This window comes from Emys orbicularis, chromosome 6 (genome assembly GCF_028017835.1).
Source record: "Emys orbicularis isolate rEmyOrb1 chromosome 6, rEmyOrb1.hap1, whole genome shotgun sequence".
Classification (NCBI taxonomy): Eukaryota; Metazoa; Chordata; order Testudines; family Emydidae; genus Emys; species Emys orbicularis.
Genome location: NC_088688.1, coordinates 15553412 through 15573806, shown reverse-complemented (window position 1 = coordinate 15573806; position 20395 = coordinate 15553412). Strand labels below are relative to the sequence as shown.

At 44.9% G+C, this 20395-nt stretch overlaps 1 protein-coding gene and 5 non-coding genes across 6 annotated transcripts; all 6 read left to right on the top strand.

The window, feature by feature from the left end:
* Positions 1-11970: 11970 nt before the first annotated feature.
* Positions 11971-19777, top strand: RPL17 (ribosomal protein L17). The gene is made up of 7 exons (XM_065406033.1): positions 11971-12033; positions 13194-13246; positions 13332-13372; positions 14878-15012; positions 16240-16338; positions 17309-17500; positions 19689-19777. The coding sequence occupies exons 2-7, from the start codon at positions 13207-13209 to the stop codon at positions 19734-19736; spliced, it is 555 nt and encodes a 184-aa protein (XP_065262105.1). The 5' UTR covers positions 11971-12033; positions 13194-13206; the 3' UTR covers positions 19737-19777.
* LOC135880730 (small nucleolar RNA SNORD58) lies at positions 13028-13094 on the top strand. The gene has a single exon (XR_010561507.1). It is a non-coding gene; the product is annotated as a small nucleolar RNA SNORD58 (small nucleolar RNA).
* LOC135880732 (small nucleolar RNA SNORD58) lies at positions 13991-14057 on the top strand. The gene has a single exon (XR_010561508.1). It is a non-coding gene; the product is annotated as a small nucleolar RNA SNORD58 (small nucleolar RNA).
* On the top strand, positions 16106-16172 carry LOC135880729 (small nucleolar RNA SNORD58). The gene has a single exon (XR_010561506.1). It is a non-coding gene; the product is annotated as a small nucleolar RNA SNORD58 (small nucleolar RNA).
* On the top strand, positions 16978-17043 carry LOC135880733 (small nucleolar RNA SNORD58). The gene has a single exon (XR_010561509.1). It is a non-coding gene; the product is annotated as a small nucleolar RNA SNORD58 (small nucleolar RNA).
* Positions 17630-17683, top strand: LOC135880734 (small nucleolar RNA SNORD58). Its single transcript, XR_010561510.1, has one exon. It is a non-coding gene; the product is annotated as a small nucleolar RNA SNORD58 (small nucleolar RNA).
* Positions 19778-20395: the final 618 nt, after the last annotated feature.

Below are 20395 nucleotides of genomic sequence, written 5' to 3'. Positions count from 1 at the left end.
GATTATTCCTCTATTCGGCACTGGTGAGGCCACACCTGGAGTATTGCGTCCAGTTTTGGTCCCCCCACTACAGAAGGGATGTGGACAAATTGGAGAGAGCCCAGCGGAGAGCAACTAAAATGATTAGGGAGCTGGGGCACAAGACTTATGAGGAGAGGCTGAGGGAACTGGGGTTATTTAGTCTGCAGAAGAGAAGAATGAGGCGGGATTTGATAGCAGCCTTCAACTACCTGAAGGGTAGGTTCCAAAGAGGATGGAGCTCGGCTGTTCTCAGTGGTGGCAGATGACAGAACAAGGAGCAATGGTCTCAAGTTGCAGTGGGGGAGGTCTAGGTTAGATATTAGGAAACACTATTTCATTAGGAGGGTGGTGAAGCACTGCAGTGGGTTACCTAGGGAGGTGGTGGAATCTCCATCCTTAGAGGTTTTTAAGACCCAGCTTGACAAAGCCCTGGCTGGGATGATTTAGTTGGGAATTGGTCCTGCTTTGAACAGGAGGTTGGACTAGATGACCTCCTGAGGTTTCTTCCAACCCTAATATTCTATGATTCTATGATTGCCTATATTTCCATGCTTGTCTGTCTGTCTTTCAAGCAGAGCAGAGGGGCTGGAGAGGGGGAAGGAGGGAACGATGTGAAAGTCATCCAAGGAGGACAAGTAAACAAGGATAGATGATTTGAAGGAGGTGACTAGTAGTTTATATTTCATGCAACAGCAGATGGGGAGCCAGCGGTGGCTGGGATTCAAAAAGGGGAGTAACGTGATCAAATCAATAAGCAAATAAAATAACTTTAGAGCTGCATTTTGTGTGGACTGAAGTGTGGACTGAGGTGTGTGTGTTTTGGAGAAAAGAATGTGGCAGCAGTCAGGGCAGGCTGCAATGAGGGCCCAGACAAGGGATTTGGCTGTGGGAATGGAAAGAAAACACAAATCTTGGAGATGTTGCAGAGAAAGAAATAGCTGAACTTGGACATGGCATGGATGGGGCCGGGGAAAGAGATAACCTCCAGCTGCCAGCCTGAATGACAGGGTAATGTCCACAATGATGAAGAAGAGGGGAAGTGGAGAAGGCTTTCAGAGGGAAGGTCAGGAGTTTGGTTATGTGCATGCTCAGTTTAATCTGACAGTAGGAGGAGACCACTGAGCCAGAGAGTGAATGACTCCGTAGCCCACTGGTTAGGGAGGTGAGAGACCCGGGTCCAGTCACTCTGCTCCAACCACTCTTTCATTATTTATTCACAGTGGAACAGCTTCAAGAGGAGAGACTGAGGGAGTCCCACATCAGAATATCCCATAAATTAGTGATCAGAATACTGTCTTTTAAATCCTTTCTCTCCTTCTGGCAGAGAGGGGAATTGAACCTGGGTCTCCCACCTCCCAGGTGAGTGTTCTAACCAGGGGCTAAAAGTTATAAGGCTGGCGGCACCACCATTGTGTGTGTGGAGCAAGGCAGGCACCTAACTCATTACTGCACCTAAACTGCCTGACTCCAGGCCTGGGTTCCCATTTGTGGATTGCTAAGCACAGATGGGCTACCAGGAGGTGCCTGACTTAGGCATCTCCATGAGAGGGGCAGGAGCAGGGCTCAGCACATACCCCCGTTGGCTGGCTTAGGTGGCTCCCTGCTTTGTGTGCTGGCTTTTGTGGATCGCATTCTAAGGTGCCTATCACTGCCATTCATTGTGCACGGAGCCTCATCACTTAGCTCAGGCTTTGTGGCTTGCACTGGTGTTTCTGTGATTTTTCTAGACACCTAAAACGTAGGCTCAGTGTTGCAACACCTAAGGCCCCTTGTGGTGATAGGCCCATGTAAGTCCCTGATATGTAACTTTTATCTACAGCTCTCAAATTGCATTATAGCCTTAATTAAGTAAATTTTCCAGCATTCCTAGAAATTAGCATTGTCCACATTTTACAGAAGAGGAAATTGAGACACTGGGAGATCCAGGTTACATTTTCAAAAGTTGCTTCTGAGCTTTGAATGACTCTCACATTTTTCAGAGCTCAACATAAGACACTTAAAGGCTGATTTTTAGAGGAGCTGAATACCTCTTTTTTGGTTGTTTTTATTTGCTTATCTGTAGGTAGGTCCTGTTTACAAAGAACTGTGATTCCAGATATCTTGACAACAAGCCGTTAGGACCTGCCTACGGCAATCTTGTCTGGAACTACCATCCCCTTGATCCAACTGTTAGATATGTGTACAGCTCTATTGTTCCAAATATGTATACATGATTTACAATTTAATACCCTGAGAGAGTCACAAAAGTCTAGTTATAAATCCTCATTTGAGATCACTTATGTGACCTGCGAAAAGTCATTTAGGCTGAAATTTTTAAAAATGCCCACTAATTTGGGAGTCTCCATTTTAAAAAGTCCAACTAGGACCTGCCTGTCAAAGGTGTAGAGCAACCTGAGCTCCAGTTGAAGCTGATGGACGATGGAGGTGCTCAGTACCTCTGAGAACTGGATAATAGGTATTTCAAACTGGACCCCCAAATATTTAAGTGCCAAAAGTTAGTGGGAGTTTCTGAAAATATGGGCTGCTGCCTCAATTTCCTCATCCATAGAATGAGAATGATAATAATCCCCCACTGTGAGGATTAATTCATCAGCACTTGCAAATTACTTTGAGATCCTGCAGAGAGACTGTGCTTAGATGCCAAGGTACAAGGCACCTTATAAAGATAGGTGGATGAAATGCACTCTAGAAGTCCACATCATCACTATTAACATACAGCCATTCACCTTTCTCTTCTTTTATTCTGAAGCTTTTAATTTATTTATTATCACTTGCAATTTATAAAAGAAATTGTTCCCGAGAAATTATTATCCTTGGTCCATCTCTCAGATTGGTTTATTTATCCTGTTGAAACACTTTCCTGTTCTGTTTTTATTCTCATCTGAATCTGCCACCTAGCTGCTGCTCTCTGATTTGCTCCTTATTCTTTTCTCACTCTTAAAGTTTAGTTGTTTCCTACTGTAACTAGAAGTGGTCTTGTCTTGAGCCAGTAGTTAATAAAACTAGATTGAATGTGGCATTGCTACCAGGCATATGCAAACAAAACACAAGGCACCGTGCATGTCTTCAACACATGACTGAGAATCTACCATGGTTATTTCTGATTTCGTTCGTTAAGGCGTTTGGCACACAAGTTTGTTGCACACTGAAATGTAAACAGCTGGCATATCTTAATTGACCGGTAGGGTTTAAGTATTCCTTGTAGTTAAGGAAGACATCTCTTTCTTAGTACAAACAAGTCTGTCAGGAGCTAGTCCTCTCCAAAATACTGCTATTGCAAGATAGCTTCTGATTTTCATACATATATTCCTGTATACATGGTGTCTATGCGTACACCAGGCATGTTGCTTCCTAAAAGTCAGGTAGGCTGTCCCAAATTATTCACATTCAGTGTGCATCCCACCAAAATTACTGGAGCAAATTTGTTTTAAATTGAAACTCTCGTTTGTGTATTCTGTCATCTACTGTGTTTTATTTACATATAGGGTCACAGCCTAAACTTTAGACATACATAATGTTATGTAGCACTCCAGTTTCTAGCAAACTTTACTTGCACTTTTTGTTCCATGGTATAAAATGATTTATATAAAAGTCACAGTGGTGCAGTATACAGCTGTTGTCCTACAGTCTGCAAAACACACCAGTCTAACCTGCAAATGATGTGTAGATCAGTAATTCTCAACCATAGGGGGCCACAAGCAGGTTTCAGGGGGGCCTCTAAGCAGGACCGGCATTAGACTTGCTGGGTCCCAGGGCAGAAAGCCGAAGCCCCACTGCCTGGGGCTGAAGCCCATGTCCCTGAGCCCCGCCCCCCGGGGCTGATGCTGAAACCTTAGCAATGTAGCTTCGTGGGAGCCCCTGTGGCATGGGGCCCCAGGCAATTGCCCTGCTTGCTACCCCCTAATGCCGGCCCTGGCTTTTATATGCAGAAAACCAGGTATTGTGGCACAGGTGGGCCTTGGAGTTTTTATAGCATGTTGGGGGGGGCCTTCAGAAAGAAAAGGTTGGGAACCTCTGGTGTAGATAGTTGATTTTATAGGGCTACTAACCAGCTCCACCTAGTGGCTTCTGTGGGTTTTTTTTCTTTCTCAAGGGTTTTTCATTCGCAGTGTGGGTGATCTGGTTTGGATCAAGGACATGGTATGGCCATTAATGAAGGGGAGGAAAGCAAAGACCACAAGTTCTATTACTTTGGTATATTTCCTTTCATACACTTTCTCCTGTATGTTGGGAGTGAAGGCATATTTAGGGCTGACAGAAGCCTGCTGTGGCTCTGAAGTGTTTGTTCTGATAACATTTAACAGAATAAGCATAAGTAGAACTGTGCATGTGTAAGAAATTGCAGAGTAATCATGTTCATGAGAAAAAGAAAAGATCAAGTAACTAAAAAGCTAGAAAAGACTGGTTTGAACTAACACTAAACCTGAACTGATAGGGGAGAAGAGTTAACGTGGAAAGGAGATACTAATACATATGTATAAGAAAAGATAACAAAGACATAAATAAGTTTGTGTAACAAAGGAAGGTTGAAGCTGTATTGTCTGGTGCTGGAAGCGACTGTGATGAGATTGTCCCATTGGGTTCCCACTTGTGGGTAATTGATCACTACCTGCTGAGTGTTTTGCCTTAATAAAGATTTGTTCCACCTACCTGCTGAGTGAGTGCTCTTTTCCCCATATGGAGCATCCGTCCCCCGACACACACACACCCCGCCAACACTCACCATGCTTTGGGTGTTCGCAGAGATGTGTGCTTGCTAAGGGTCAGTGAGAAAGTGGTTGTTATGTTACAAAAGGTGTATTTTACTGAAATGTTTCAATACTATGCGTGAATTTAACAATCATGCTTCTGTGCATTGTTCCTTGTGCTTTGGCAGATGTGGCCTTCAGGAACACCCCCCACACACCGGCCGAACATCTCCGCCAGATAAGAAAGTACCCAAGATGGAGCAGTGAAGACATGTTCTGGGAGATACTGCACTTCTCCAATGCAGAGAAAAGGGAATGCAAGGAGTGGAGGGAAGCAGAAAGGCAAGACAGAAAAGAAAATCAGGAGTTCGTTAAGGACACTACTGAGCGGATGATTAAAGCAATGGAGGAGCATACGCAGATGCTGAAGTCCTTAAAAATGCTGCAGACTGAGCAGATCTGTGCCCGCACTCCCCTGCATCATATTCAGAACTCTTTTTCATGCCCCACCGAAATTCCGCCCACTCAGTCTTTCTGCTTTCCGGGACTTCTCGGTTTCCCCTTCACTGCACCCCCTCAGACAACTTTCAAAATGATAGCTGGACCTACACACAGCTCTGAAAGTGTGCCCTTTCCTGGTGCCTTCTTTCCCACCAAGCATCTTTGTGTGTGTGTGTGAGTTGTTTCTTGTGCAACAAAAGCCAAGTTTTTGAATGGTTACTCATCTTTAATTGTTTCCTACAAATTAAGATAGCAGTCACTACCAATAAGTACACAGGAAGTTTAATCATCTACTTGCTGGAATGTAAGGCCCCAAATTTCACCACTGCTTTCTAGGAAAACTACATGTAATGTAACATTGCAGTACCAATCACAGAGATATACATTACATTTTCAAAGTGTTGCCTCAAAGCTTCCCTGATTTGAATTGCCCCCCTTTGGGCCCCTCTGATAACCCTGGTATCTGGCGTCTCAAAATAAGCAGCCAAGTGGTCTGCCTCAATACTCCACCCCTGAGCAAACCTTTCACCCTTAGCATCACAGCGATTATGCAACGTACAGCACGCGGCTATGACCATGGGAATATTATCCTTATTGAGGTCTAACCTGCCATAAAGGCCTCGCCAGTGTGCCTTTAATCTGCCAAAGGCACATTCCACTGTCATCCGGCACCTACTCAGACTGTTGTTGAACCACTTCTTACTGCTATCCAGGTTTCCTGTATAAGGTTTCATGAGCCACAGCTGTAAGGGGTATGCCGGGTCTCCCAGGATCACTATGGGCATTTCAACATCCCCCACTGTAATCTTCTGGTTTGGAAAGAAAGTCCCCACTTGTAGATTTCTATACAGGCCAGTGTTCCTGAAGATGCATGCGTCATGCACCATCCCGGACCACGCTGCATTTATGTCAGTGAAATTCCCACAGTGATCCACAAGCACCTGCAACACCATGAAGAAGTATCCCTTCCTATTGATGTACTTCGTCGCAAGGTAGTTTGGTGCCAAAATTGGAAAATGTGTGCCATCTATTGTCCCTCCACAGTTAGGGAAATCCATTTCTGCAAAGCCATCCACTATTTCACGCATATTTCCCAAAGTCACGGTCCTTCATAGCAGGATGCGATTTATTGCCCTGCACACTTGCATTAACACAGCCCCAACGGTCAACTTCCCAACTCCAAATTGATTCATGACTGACCGGTAGCAGTCTGGAGTCACCATCTTCCACACTGTGATTGCCACATACTTCTCTACTGATAGGCAGCTCTCATTCTGGTGTCCTTGCGCCACAGTGCTGGGGTGAGCTCCACACACAGTTCAGAAAGGTGGCTTTCTGCATCCAAAAGTTCTGTACCCACTGCTTATCATCCCACACCTGCATGACGATATGATCCCACCATTCAGTGCCTGTTTCCCGAGCCCAAAAGCAACGGTCTACCCTATGCAGCTGTTCTGTGAAGGCCAAAAGCAATCTAAAGTTGCTCCTATCCATATCACACAGCATGTCAGGCAACTGGGAGTCTTATTCAGTTAGGAACTTCATGATTAAATGCACTGCCATCCGTGATGTCTTCATGACAGTTAACAGAGCATAGGAGAGCAGTGCAGGATCCGTCCCTTCTCACAAAGATGCCAGGGTGCACAGCAAAGAACGGCCATTGAAAAATGTTGTGAAAGAAAGCCGGAAGCCCCTGGAGCGCTGGGACAGAAAGCAATGCATCACGGGACACTGAGGAGCCCAGTCCCAAGATGCGCCGCGATCCGCTCTGACTTCTCACAACACGTAGCGACAGAAGATGTTGAGCTGGACTGTGGGATAGGTACCCACAGTACATTGCTCACACTGTCAGTGATAGTGCCCCAACTGTGGACGCGCTCTGCCAACAGAGGGAGCGAGCGTGAACATGACTTTCCCATTTTTATTATGCCGATTTTTGAGTGTCAGCATCACTTTTGTCGACAAAACTTGGTAGTGTAGACAAGGCCTGACTCTTTTTTGCTTATTCTCTGGTTATGAATAATCCAGCTCATGATGATCCAGGCTACCCACATCTTATTATAGATGGGCTCCTTCCAGAGGTGAGAGAGGCAGTTAAAATGATGTGTACTGGTCTCCACTCAGGGTCTGGTTGGGAAGCGTCGCCTAGTGGTCATGGCCACAACCCCAGACTGCCAAAGGGGTTGTGGGGAGGGGAGCCCAGGCCCTCTCCACCGGGCTCCAGCCCAGGGCCCTTTGAGCTACCAGTAACCTGGCAACCAAGACTATTTAAGGCTGTCCTCCCGGGGCCTCTTCCTCTCGTCTCCCTCACCCTGGGGTCACCTCAGTCCCAGGCCTTCGCCTGGTGGGAAAATCCAAATCAAAAGGAAGCAAGAGGGAGTCACCACTGTCCAGGGCCACAGGATACTTCCCTCTCTGCTCGTCTCTGCAGAGGGTCCTCCCTTCCCTCACGGAGGGCCCCTTTGGGCAACTGTGTCAGAGCCTTTAGGTTTCACTTCACTCTGCTCTGCTGGAGCTGTGGGCTGCAGGTCTGCTCACCAACTGAGCTAATTCGCTGCCTTTTAATTCCTCCAGCAGATGGAGCATTTGCTGCATGTGTGATGGGGTGGGACTGGGTGATCCCAAAATGAGCCCTCAAGCCCTTGTTGCTCAGTGTGGGGTTTGTACACCCCATCATGCGGTGTTGATATGGGCCGTACTAATGTTCAGACTTTGGTTGAAAAAGCAGAATGTATTGGAGACGGCATGGACAAGGGAAAGGAGGCAGCCGTGAGTGCCCATGGATTCCCTTTGAGGAAGAGAGGTGTAATGAGGAACAGAAGGAGGAGGTGCAGAGGCTTCAGGAGCTGACCTTGGGGGCAGGAAGCAATTTGCTGGCTGGAACCGTTTCCTTCACCCCCCAGTAGGGATAGCAAGCCAGCCTCCTCCCACTCATCCAGGAATCTTACCTACGTTACCTTGAATGTGTGGGGATGCCCCACTGTGTCATCAGTTATAGAAGGCATTCGTAAGCCAGCTTTGCTTGATAGTGGGGTGTCTCTCTTCAATGCTTAGAATTCTGGCAGGGGATGTCACACACCAGTGTATTACCGTGACTGAAGTGATAGGGCAAGGAGCCACTCACTGGCTTATTAAACCCTTAGATGTCACTATAGGCAGCTTTTCTGTTACTCATGTTTTTCTTGTTACTAGATTTGCCTCTTACTTTGGGGTACGCTCATTTATTAGGGTTACTTTTCTGGGGGGAGCGTGTTCTGTAACTCTATCAATGTACTGCTTGTGTCACTTGTGTTCTCATACGGAGCTCTACTTCTCCCTGCTGCAAGTTCTCTCCCAATGGAGCTATTCTGCAGGACCTAGGTTCCCTACGGCTGGGTTCTTCCAGCCCCAGAATCAGATGAACACACACACATTATCAGAGTGTGTCTGAGCGGACTGGGTTAATCAGCACTCCCAAGCTGACCCCTTATATGTCCCTGGACTCAGTAGGCTGGGTCGAGCAGCACTTCCAAGCTGCCACCCTCATATGCCATGGGCACCGCACCGGAATAGAGTATGCCTGAGCAGGCTGGGTCGAGCAGCACTTTCAATCTGCCACCCTCATATGTCCCTGGTTCAGCACGTCTCTATCCCCACTTTCACTTTACAATTGTTCTGGTAGTAACCCACTTGATGAGCAAACCCTACAGGATTTTTGGCTGCTGCAGGGATCTTTAGCTTAGGTACGAGGAGCATTGCTGCAGAGACCCCGAGAGGGCAGGTTTGACTGCTGACTGGCTGCCTAGGGACAGAGAATGGCCCATAGTCTGTATCCTGGCAACTGATGGCCAAGCCCTCTCCTCTGCAAGAATCAACGGAGAATAAAGAGACCAGGTGACCTGTTTGCCTGGGAAAGAGAGAGCCTGGAGGTGGGGCAGCAGAGGTGTCTGAGGCTGGGCTGGTGGAAACTAGTCAGTCTCCTGGTTTGGGACTCAGGGAAGAGAGCCCAGAGTCCTGGATCCTCCCCAAGATGTATTTTACTGAATGTTCCTGATTTCTGTGCTAAGATCTATTCTACGCTGTGTTCCCGACAGCTAATAAACCATTCTGTTTTACAGCGTTGGCTGGGAGTCACTTCTGACTGAAGTTGGGGTGCATCACCACTTTGGGGGCATGTAAGGCTTCCCCAGGTGTCCCATCCAGGTGGACTCACAGCGGGGAGCTCACGGTGTGAACGGGGGTGCTGAATGCTCCGAGGTCAGACCCAGGAAGCACTGAAGCCAAGGAGGCTTCTTGCCCTGGTGTAAGTGTGCCCTGAGGGGAGACACACTGCACTAGAGTCCTGTCTGAACTTCATTCAGAGCAGTTTCAGAGCACTGAGGTGTGACTCCATGACACATGGATTGTCCCTTATTGCAGCTGACTGGTACCATGGATAAGTTTATGAATATTTCAAAAATTATTGCATTATAAAATCTTTAAAACCTCTGAGGACAAAGAGTTTGAATCTCTGTAAGCTGTTGCTGGTGGGCAGTACTGTGCCTGGGAGATGAAGCCTGGTATGGCGATGTGAGTCTAGATACAGGAAGGACTAGCTGCTATATTGAAAATGACACAATAGAGACTGGTGCAAGAGTCCCTGCCAGGATGAATCAGTTCTCTGTTGGGAGAGGCTCACTGAATTCCTTCTGGGCAGTGTTGTGATAATTGGGCATGAGAGTGGTTGACGTACAGACTTCTTGGTGAGATTGGTGGCAAGGACCCAGTCATCATGGTATGGGAAAATGAGGAATCCATGATGCCTGACATGAGTTGCTACCACTGAAAATACCTTGGTAAAGACTCTGTGTAAACATAGAAAAATCTGTTCTTACCCCTACACATTCTTTGGACTTCACTGGAGCAGCCTTGAACTCCATCACCACAAGGGCATACTTGCCCACAGACAGATTCCAGACCATGAACAATATCATAGCTCACATCACAAGTTACCCTCGGGTAATGGTCAACACGTTTGTCCCTACTTGGCCACATGGCCTCATGCACTCCATTTGCAAGACTCCACCTTAGTTTCCTTCAAGCATGGCTACAGTCGATTTACTCCCCAAACCGTCATTCCATGAGCCTAATGCTGGCAGATCCCACCAAGGTACTGTCCTGACAAATCCTCATCACTTATGCATGGGAATCTCCTTTCTTCCCTCTTTGCCGGACAAGACCATCATTACGGATGTGTCCCTACTAGGTTGGGGAGCCCATAGGGATAGAGCCCTACAAATATCCGTTTTATATCCAGATGCAGTTATCTGCAGACCATGTTTGAGGATCGCGGATCGGATGATGATACAAATTTTGTATCAGCGCAAGGCTCTACATATGGGCAACCACACTGCACAAGAAACTGGATAACTTGAGAGGCCAGAATGCACATCGATGTCCTCAAATTTCAGGCAGCAAGGAACACGTGTGAGTCCTTTCTTCTGTTTATCTGCTCTCATGTCCTGATAATGTCAGACAATACTGCAACAATGGTCTTCTCCATCAACAAGCAAGGGGGAGCAAGATCAGCCTTCCGGTGTGCAGAAGCAGTCCATCTCTGAAATTGATGCATTCTAATCCTGTCCTCCACATTGCTTGCAACCATTCCAAGCTTAATGTCATCTGCAAATGTTATAAGCATACATTCCATTAGCCAAGACATTAATGAAAATATTGAATAATGCTGGACCCAGGACAGACCCCTGCAAGACTCCACTAGATATGTCCTCCCACTATGACAGTAAACCATTGATTAGTATTCATTGAGAAATTTCAACCACTTATGCACTCATTTTATAGTAATTTAATCTATATCATATTTCTCTCGTTTCCTTTTGAGCATATCATGTGAAATTGTGTCAAAAGCCTTATTAACGTTCTAATATATCACATCTACTGCTTCACCCCATCCAGTATTCCAGTTATCCTGACTAAAAGAAAATTAGATGTACTGAACAAAGAATAGAATCCATTTTCCAAGGAATATACAATCTACGCATATGAATAGGTACAATCAGTGACACCAGATTATCATGTATCAGAGGGGTAGCCGTGTTAGTCTGGATCTGTAAAAAGCAACAGAGAGTCCTGTGGCACCTTTAAGACTAACAGGAGTCTGAAAGTCATTTCATGGGGAGTCTGAAAGTCATTTCATGATAGGGACAGTTTATGACCACATACCTACTTTCTACAAGGGTGCCACAGAATTCTTCTTGAAGCAGCCAGTTAGGATTTTTGTGATTGGTGCATAATGTGGGGGGAGCTTTTTATTAATTGCTGTTGTTAATGATTTATTATTAAATTATTATATTTTATAGTCTGGTAGTGCCCAGGACCCTCACTCCAGGATTCAGATAAGTAACAAAAAAGATCTGGGGTTTTGGTTCTGGCCTACTTTCCGTGGGTTATACCTGGTACCCTCCACATCCCCAGAGTTGGCTGCATTTCAGGCTCTGTGGGATTCTTTGACATGAAAGACGTTACATAAATGTATATTAATTATAAGTTTGAATTCACACAATTGACAGTTTTGTCATTTTCTTAGAAGCTGGAGGTCTCAGTACTGGGAAAAACCCCAACTCCTCTAGTTTTAATCTTTTGCAGCACACTTTGAATTACCCAAATACATGTTATTTGCAGACGGTCCCTTAGTGCTCTTCTCGTCTATCGCCCAGCTCAGCACCACCACAGCGCTCCCTAACTGAAATCCCATCCCACCTCCTAGACTCTCGCGAGACTTCGAGGTTTCACGAAATCTCCCAGCAGCCCTTGTTCTTTCTCTTCCCCGGTGCGGGTGGCCCCTGAGGTGAGTCTGTTATGGCTGCTGCGCCCGGCTTCCCCGGGTCCGAATTCAATCCGCCGCCCCTCGGCGCCATCCTGCCCTGGGAGTCCCGGAGCCGGCACCGGGCGGCGAGGGGACGGGCTCAGCCGCCTGCTGGCACCGATATTTCCGTGCCCGGGGGCCGCCACAGGGAGGACGGGGGAGGGGGAGCAAAATGGCGGACTCTGAGTGCCCACGCATGGACGCTCCGAATGACCCGGATGTGCCAGCTCGGGTGAGGAGCTGGGGAGGGGACGCGCGGCCTAGAGTTGTTGGGAGACGCAGGGCGACAGAGTCCGTATGTCGGGGCCAGATGGCGCGGTGAGGGGCTCGGACGTGGCGGTGGGGGGGACTGGGCTGGCTCACGGCAGCGGGAGGGGAGATTGGGGGACTGGGCTGGCTCACTGCAGTGGGAGGAGCGCTCTGTACGTGGCTCGCTAATCGCTGCCTCTCCCACTAGAGTGTGGGTAAGAGCCCTAGTTACTGATGTGTTGATCGGGGAAGTGAGGCTGTTACATGCTGAAAGGAGCCCACTCGCGGCCTGGGCTATTTGTATGCTCGTTCTTCTGCCCGCGCTCATTGCTGTAGTATCTGAGCACCGGTGCCCAGTGCACTGGGGCTAAAATGTTAAGGCAATGGCTAGATTTCTGTCTGAAACTGTTTGGGATGAAGATGTTTTAGGTAAGATTTATAATTACAAGTTCTTTCTGTGGGTGCATGTATGTGTATATGGTTTATATAATGAGTTTTAAGTATGGAAATCCAAAGAATGATTCTATGTAAAAATATATATATATATTCATGAGTCCCCCGTATGTGTGATCTTCCAGAAGTCCTGATAGATTAAGGATGTTTTACTGTTGTGTTGCAACAGGCCACACACAATGTGAGCGGTTTAGGTCATATGTATAGTGTGTTTACCCTCTGCCAAACGGTACAGGAACTGTTCTTAAAAACAGCTTTCATGAGAAGGTTGTGGCTGCAGTGATGACTTTCTTAGGACACCTTTGGATTAATCATGAAAATAAAATGGATTTCTGAGCAGCTGCTTCTCTCTGCTATCTCAGCCAAACTAAGAAATAACAGCATATTGGACATACATGTGATAGAACTTTGAAATCTAACTCTTCATTACTGTTTTCCAGTTAAGCTCTGAAAATGGTCCGCTACTCACTTGATCCAGAGAACCCCACCAAATGTAAGTGATTTTTCAAGTATTGGTTGCACTTTTCAGGAATCAATCAGGTTCTGTAATTTCAAAATGTTATTTTTTGTTTCCATAGCATGCAAGTCAAGGGGTTCTAACCTTCGAGTCCACTTCAAGGTATGTGGAGTGTATGTTTGGATTTTTTTTTTTTTTAGATTGTAAGGAATAGAAAAAACATTAATTTTAGAAGAAAATACCTTCTCCCTTTGTATTTCTTGAATTCATTAAAGTTACTACTTATACAAGTACAGTAGTATAAAGTAGTGTCAGCACATGGGTAGTTCTACTGTGTAAGACTAGGTGATCACAATGGTCCCTTTTGGCCTTGGAATCTGTTAAATCTATTTGTAGTGGTTGTGTCCCAAGGAGTTTGCTGCCTAGCAGATTATACAACACAGTGGGAAAAGTAGCTGCTTATAAGGGGAACATAGGAATTGATATATATTGGATCAGACCACTGGTTCATCTAGTCCTATTCTTTTTTTTTCAGCTAATGGAAAAGTGTTCAAACATGTTGGTTTAATGCTTTGTTGTTTGTATGCTTAAGGATAGAGACATCTGAGGAGTTCTGTTAAATTTCATTAAATTATTTTTTACTGTTCGTAAAGACCATTATGCCAATCTTACTGTGTCATACTGACCATCAAAGAAAAATATTTGAATAATTGCAGTGTAATATCTGTCTACATATTGAAAGGGTGCATCCTTTATTGTTGGAGAAACAGTGTTGTGTGGCTGCAATGATGACTTTCTTAGGACACCTTTGGATTAATCATGAAAAGAAAATGGAGTTCTGAGCAGCTACTTTTCCAGAGGTTAAATTTCGTCTATCATGCATCTTCCTTCATTTGATAGCTATTAATTCATCTCCCTCCTTCCAGTTTTCTTATATGGCTTTGAAATTAATATGACCCCTTTTTTTTGTTTCCTTGATTTTATAATTGTTTTTGGTACAGTTCTGAGAATAGCCTTTACTGGCAATTTGGCTCTGAAGTAGTGGATGAAATAGTATTAAATTAGCCCAATCCCCACCATAATACAAGAGTGAATTATGTCAATATTTCGTGTCTGAAGTAGCTGAATATTTGTAATTTTTTATGCACTTGATTTTGGCAAACATTGTTCGACTATCAGTAGTGGTGTAATTAATAGGAAGTATAGTCAAGGGTTTGGTCACTGCTACTTGAAAGATCTGGTCCCCCCAGTGACCTCAAGGAGCAGCTAGGTTATACAAGAACTACAAAACTGTCAGTTGAAGTGGCAAGTGGATGGGGCTTAGGGATGCAGGAAGCACAATATTCATAAGTCAGTCCATGATTATGGAATTCACTACTAGACAGATAATGTCTGCTAACCTCATCGCATTCAGAACTAAATAAAAAATCTTTCTTTGCATTTATTAAGCTCTGCAGTCACAAATTAAGCAACAAAACATAAAACTAGAACTAATCAGCTATTTCCCCTTCTCTGCTGAGAAGCAAGAGAAATATTATTTCTATTTTTAAATAATTCTAATGAGGGTGGTCTAAGTAGTGCCTAGATAGAAGAATACTTAAATTGCCAGTAAAAAAGAACTTAGAGAAACCTATCCATGAATGTACAATACTTTGTTTTGTTGCTAGAACACTCGTGAGACAGCTCAAGCTATCAAGGGCATGCATATCCGGAAAGCCACTAAATACTTAAAGGATGTGACCCTAAAAAAGCAGTGTGTTCCCTTCCGTCGTTACAATGGTGGAGTTGGCAGATGCGCTCAGGTAAGAGTTGAGATTGAAATTTGGAAAGACTCTTTGAATAATTGATTCTCATGGTAGAAGAGGGCTAGGTTGCATTGTGTGTATCCCACCACTGATGACAAGCAAAAAATGGTGTATTTAGATCAGGGGTGGGCAAACTGTTTGGCTCGAGGGCCACATCTGGGTATGGAAATTGTATGGCAGGCCATGACTGCTCACAAAATTAGGGGTTGGGGTATGGGAGGGGATAAGGGCTCTGGGCTGGGGTCAGAAATGAGTTCAGGGTGCAGGAGGATGCTCTGGTCTGGGACCGAGGTGTTTGGAGGGCGGGAGAGGGAACAGGGCTGGGGCAGGGGGTTGGGGTGTGGGAGGGAGTCGGGGTGCAGGCTCTGGGCGGCGCTTACCTCAAGCAGCTTCCAGAAGCAGCAGCATCTCCCTCTGTCTGGGTCCTATGTGGTTTCCGGCCAATGGAAGCTGCGGGGGAAGCACTTGGGGCGGGGACAGTGTGCAGAGCCCACTGGCTGCCCCCTATGTGTGGGAGTCAGAGGGGGACATGCCACTGCTTCTGGGAGCCACGCGGAGTGGGGCAAGCCACTGACCCCGCTCCCCAGCAAGGGCTCGAGGGCCGGATTAAAATGTCTGGAGGGCCAGATGCAGCCCTCGGGCCATAGTTTGCCCACCCCTGATTTAGATCATAAGCAAAAAATAAGTGTGAGCCCAGTTCATTCTAATGAATGTAAACCTCCGTGTAACTTCACATAGTTGGCAGCCTTTGCTTAGAAGGTCCAGGGCAGCAGTCATTAGCGATACTGTAAGTCAGAACTGATGTGTTCAGACATGCATTGGGGAGGCTAACATTATAGCACTCATATCTTTTAAAAACAAAACAAAAAATAAGCCCACAAAGCCAACTTGGGCATGTATATAAAATGAGAAGACAGATGTATTTTGGTTGATCCTGAACACTGGTAAAGGGGAATGGAAAGCTTGTGCGGGGCTAGTTGCATTTGGAAAGAAGGTACGGTCATTTTGGTGTGTTAGCTAAAAAAGCAAAAAGGGATTTCATCCTATATTTTTGGGTTAGAATTGCTTGTAGAGTCATGTGCATTTATGGTTGCTATGATGACTTTCTTAGGACACCTTTGGATTAACCATGAAAAGAAATGTGTATTCTGAGCAACCTTTGTAAAAGAAAGGTGATTGTTTTTGTTTTGAGTAAAATTAAAACTAAACTCTTAAACGTTCCAGGCCAAGCAGTGGGGCTGGACACAGGGGCGTTGGCCTAAAAAGAGTGCAGAGTTCCTACTGCACATGCTCAAAAATGCTGAGAGTAATGCTGAACTCAAGGTATGTTAAAAATGCAAATGGACATGTACATTTTAATGCAGTGGTCCCCAAACTAGGGTGAGCGGATGGAGGAATGTAGAGCGGCCGGGGGTGGGGGGCGCAGTGGGACCTGGACCAGCCCCTTGGTGGGGGGGAGGGGGGAGTGTGGCTCAGCTGCAGCTTGGTCGCCTGCCCCTGTTGCTGGCTGCAGCTCTGCCCCTGGCTTGGGGAGGGGTGGGGGGAGACGTGGACACATTCCATTATTGATTTTGGGTACCATTGATTTAAAGCAGCTCAAAACCTTGGATCCAAATACTCCTAAACGGTGGTTAAAAAATCTGAAAGGTCAGAGGAGCCTGGAGAGCTTTGAGTTGTGTACTGAGGTCTGGATCTGGGGTTTTGGTTTGGCACCATATCTCTTAAAATATTTAAATTTATGCACATCTTTGGAGCACAAAACATGGCGGGAAGTCTTATAAATTATACCTAGTTCATACCCTAAATTATCAACTTGACTACATAAAGAATGAATACATGTGTCAAAAATGAGTCTTTTAAGATCCACAGTTAGGTCCGTGTTTTTTTTTTTTTGTTTTTTTTTACACATGGAAAACTTGCATTTTGTTTATAATGTCGTAACTAAATTGTAGTGACCTGTGGTGGCAGTGATGACTATCTTAGGACACCTTTCGAATAACAATGAAACAAACTTCATTTCTGAGCCATCATAATGATTTTGAATATTTCTTGTAAAAGGCCGTCTGAATTTTTAAGTCTTCCTGAGCTATTAGTTGACTCTTCAACTTTATAAATGCGTAAAAATGCTATGTACTTTTGTGAGATTTTTTCCATGATAAACTAGCACATGTTCCCATGTAATAACTTTTCAGTTTTCATGTTCTGCCATTTTTTGGTACAAACAAAAATGTTTTGTTCATAGAGGAAAATAAACCTAGAATAAATCTTACAAGTTACTGTTGCATTTTTTCAGGGTCTTGATGTGGATTCTCTGGTAATTGAGCACATCCAGGTCAACAAGGCCCCCAAAATGCGCAGGCGTACCTACAGAGCTCATGGTCGTATCAACCCCTACATGAGCTCCCCCTGTCATATTGAGATGATCCTCACTGAGAAGGAGCAGATTGTTCCAAAGCCAGAAGAGGAAGTTGCTCAGAAGAAAAAGGTAAGAAAACTTTAGTAGTGGTATTATTGAGTGGTTTTGCTCTGATCTTGTGTATTATAGACTTGTTCATTTGTCAGTGTGTTTTAAACACATCTGAATTTTTTAACTTGCATTTTTCAGATAAAATTGTTGCTATTATGATTATCTTAGGACACCTTTGGAAAAAAATGCATTCTGAGCAACCTTAATAGTGTTACAATTAAAATATAGCATTCAGAATATGAAAGGATTCTCTATAAATAACTTCACTGAAAGGGATGGCTTTCATTTGTATGCTTCCAGTCCCTGATTTAAAAATACTTATACCGTATATACTTGTTCATTAGCCCATTCGTTTATAAGCAGACCCCCCCCCCCAAATGGATAGGTAAAAACTGTATGACCCTTTCATAAGCCGACCCTATATTTCAGGGGTTGGAAAACTTTGGCTCACGGCCCGTCAGGGTAAGCCGCTGGCAGGTTGGGACGTTTTGTTTACCTGGAGCGTTCACAGGCACGGAGCTCCTCGGCTCCCAGTGGCCGCAGTTTGCCGTTCCCAGCCAATGGGAGCTGCGGGAAGTGGCGCCATTCCCGCAGCTCCCATGGGGTGGGAACAGCAAACCGAGGCCACAGGGAGCTGAGGGGCTCTGTGCCTGCAGACGCTCCAGGTAAACAAAACAACAATGTATTAGATATTCAATTCAATGATTCCATAGAGTTTTAAATGATCAAATTTGGGGGTAGACCTGTTTATAAGCCAACGTCACTTTTTTACCAAAAATATTCGGCTTATGAACGAGTATATAGGGTAATTGTTCCTGCAGAAAAATTCACATAACGTCAAGGTAAAAAGAGTTGTTCAGTTATATTAAAATGGGCTATTAAAATAGCCACTCTAAGGCTACGTCTTCACTACAGGGGGGGGGGTCGATTTAAGATACGCAAATTCAGCTACGCGAATAGCGTAGCTGAATTCGACGTATCGCAGCCGACTTACCCCGCTGTAGGGACGGTGGCAAAATCGACCTCTGCGGCTTCCCGTCGACGGCGCTTACTCCCACCTTCGCTGGTGGAGTAAGAGCGTGGATTCGGGGATCGATTGTCGCGTCCCAACGGGACGCGATAAATCGATCCCCGAGAGGTCGATTTCTACCCACCGATTCAGGCGGGTAGTGTAGACCTAGCCTAAGAGGACAGCTGGTGAAATAGTACACACTTAGGGCAGTCCCATTTCTAAGGTTTCCAAACTCTTATGTGAAACTGAGAATGACAATGGCCTAATTGTAGGCCGTGTTGTTGTAGCTGTGTTGATCCCAGGATATTAGACAAGGTGGGTGAGGTAATAATACCTTTTATTGGACTAATTTCTGTTGAGAGAGACAAGCTTTCAAGCTCGGAGCTCTTCTTCAGGTGTGGGAAAGGTACTAAGTGTCACAGCTAAATAGAAGATTGAACAGTTTAGGACAGGGGTTCTCAAACTTCACTGCACTGCGACCTCCTTCTGACAACAAAAAATACTACACAACTCCAGGAGGGGGGACTGAAGCCTGAGCCTGCCAGAGCCCTGCCACCCCAGGTTGGGGGGAGGGGCCGAAGTCCAAGAGCTTCAGCCCTAGGCTGGGACCTGTAACCTGAGCCCTGAAGCCCTCGGCCCCAGGAAGTCTAATGCAAACCCTGGCGACCCCATTAAAATGGGGTTGTGACCCACTTTGGGGTCTGGATTCACAGTTTGAGAACCGCTTAAGTGCACCTCTACCCCGATATAACACGAATTCGGATATAACATGGTAAACCAGCGCTCCAGGGGGCTGGGGCTGCGCACTCCGGCGGATCAAAGCAAGTTCGATATAACGCGGTTTCACCTATAACGCGGTATGATTTTTTTGGCTCCCGAGGACAGCGTTATATGGGGGTAGAGGTGTAGTTAGCACATATTCTAAGGGATGACTCAAGGTGAAGTGGCCTGTTAAAATACCCCTGTATTTATAGGACAAAAAAGGGGTGGGGGGAGATTTGTAATAAGCCATAAATTCAGTGCATTTCTTAAGACCATGATTTTTAGTGTCTAGCAAAGTTATGGATTTAAGCTCCCACGCTTGTCTTTTGAAAGTGTTTCACAGGTTTTCTATGAGGATGGATAGGTCACATATAGAGTGGTGGTATAATCTTGATATATGCAGATTTTCATTCTTTCCTTTTTATTTTTCAGATCTCTCAAAAGAAGCTGAAGAAGCAAAAACTTATGGCTCGGGAGTAAATCTGACACAACAGATGTACATAAATAAAAAAGAAAACTGATATCGTGTGTGCTTCTTTTCTTGAGTGATTAACTTTTTCAGGGTTTTGCTTTGTTGATCATAACTTATTTGCAATATTTAACTGTTTTTTTTTTTTTTTTTTTTTTTTTTTGCCCTATTTAAATATTTGCATGTTATTATTTGAGATTCATCAAGTCTTTGAAAAGTGTGCTTCTTTCCCTATTCCTTCCTAAGCAGTTATTTGTAAATTATCTCCAGATTGGAGTTTGAAAATTCTGTTTGGATTATCAGCTATGGCCTTCATGATAAGACACATCACAAAAGTTTCAGTAAAATCAACTGGTAGTGTAAACTTCTTTTACACAAGTGTTTTGACTGCTTTTTAATGAACTTACTTACCTTTGAAAGTTGTGTAATGTCCAGAGTTATGCCTGGTCTTTCATTTCTACCCCCACTACATCACTTTGGAAGCAATATTATTTTAGCTTTCATAAATGAGAACAGTAGATAGATAACATTGGATTGAATTACTTGTAGTTGTCTTAGGTGAGGCAGGAAATTAGTTTAGCAGATATTGAATTTATTGCTGAAAGATGGCTATACATTACAGTAGATTTAACTCTTCTATTTATCTACAAACGGTTAGTGCAGATTTCTC

Excerpts from the sequence above, each read along its gene's own strand:
- RPL17 (XM_065406033.1), top strand. The coding sequence starts at position 13,207 with ATGGTCCGCTACTCACTTGATCCAGAGAACCCCACCAAAT. Across the intron at positions 13,247-13,331 it reads TCCAGAGAACCCCACCAAAT|CATGCAAGTCAAGGGGTTCT; the intron begins GTAAGTGATTTT and ends TTGTTTCCATAG. Across the intron at positions 17,501-19,688 it reads AAGTTGCTCAGAAGAAAAAG|ATCTCTCAAAAGAAGCTGAA; the intron begins GTAAGAAAACTT and ends TTTATTTTTCAG.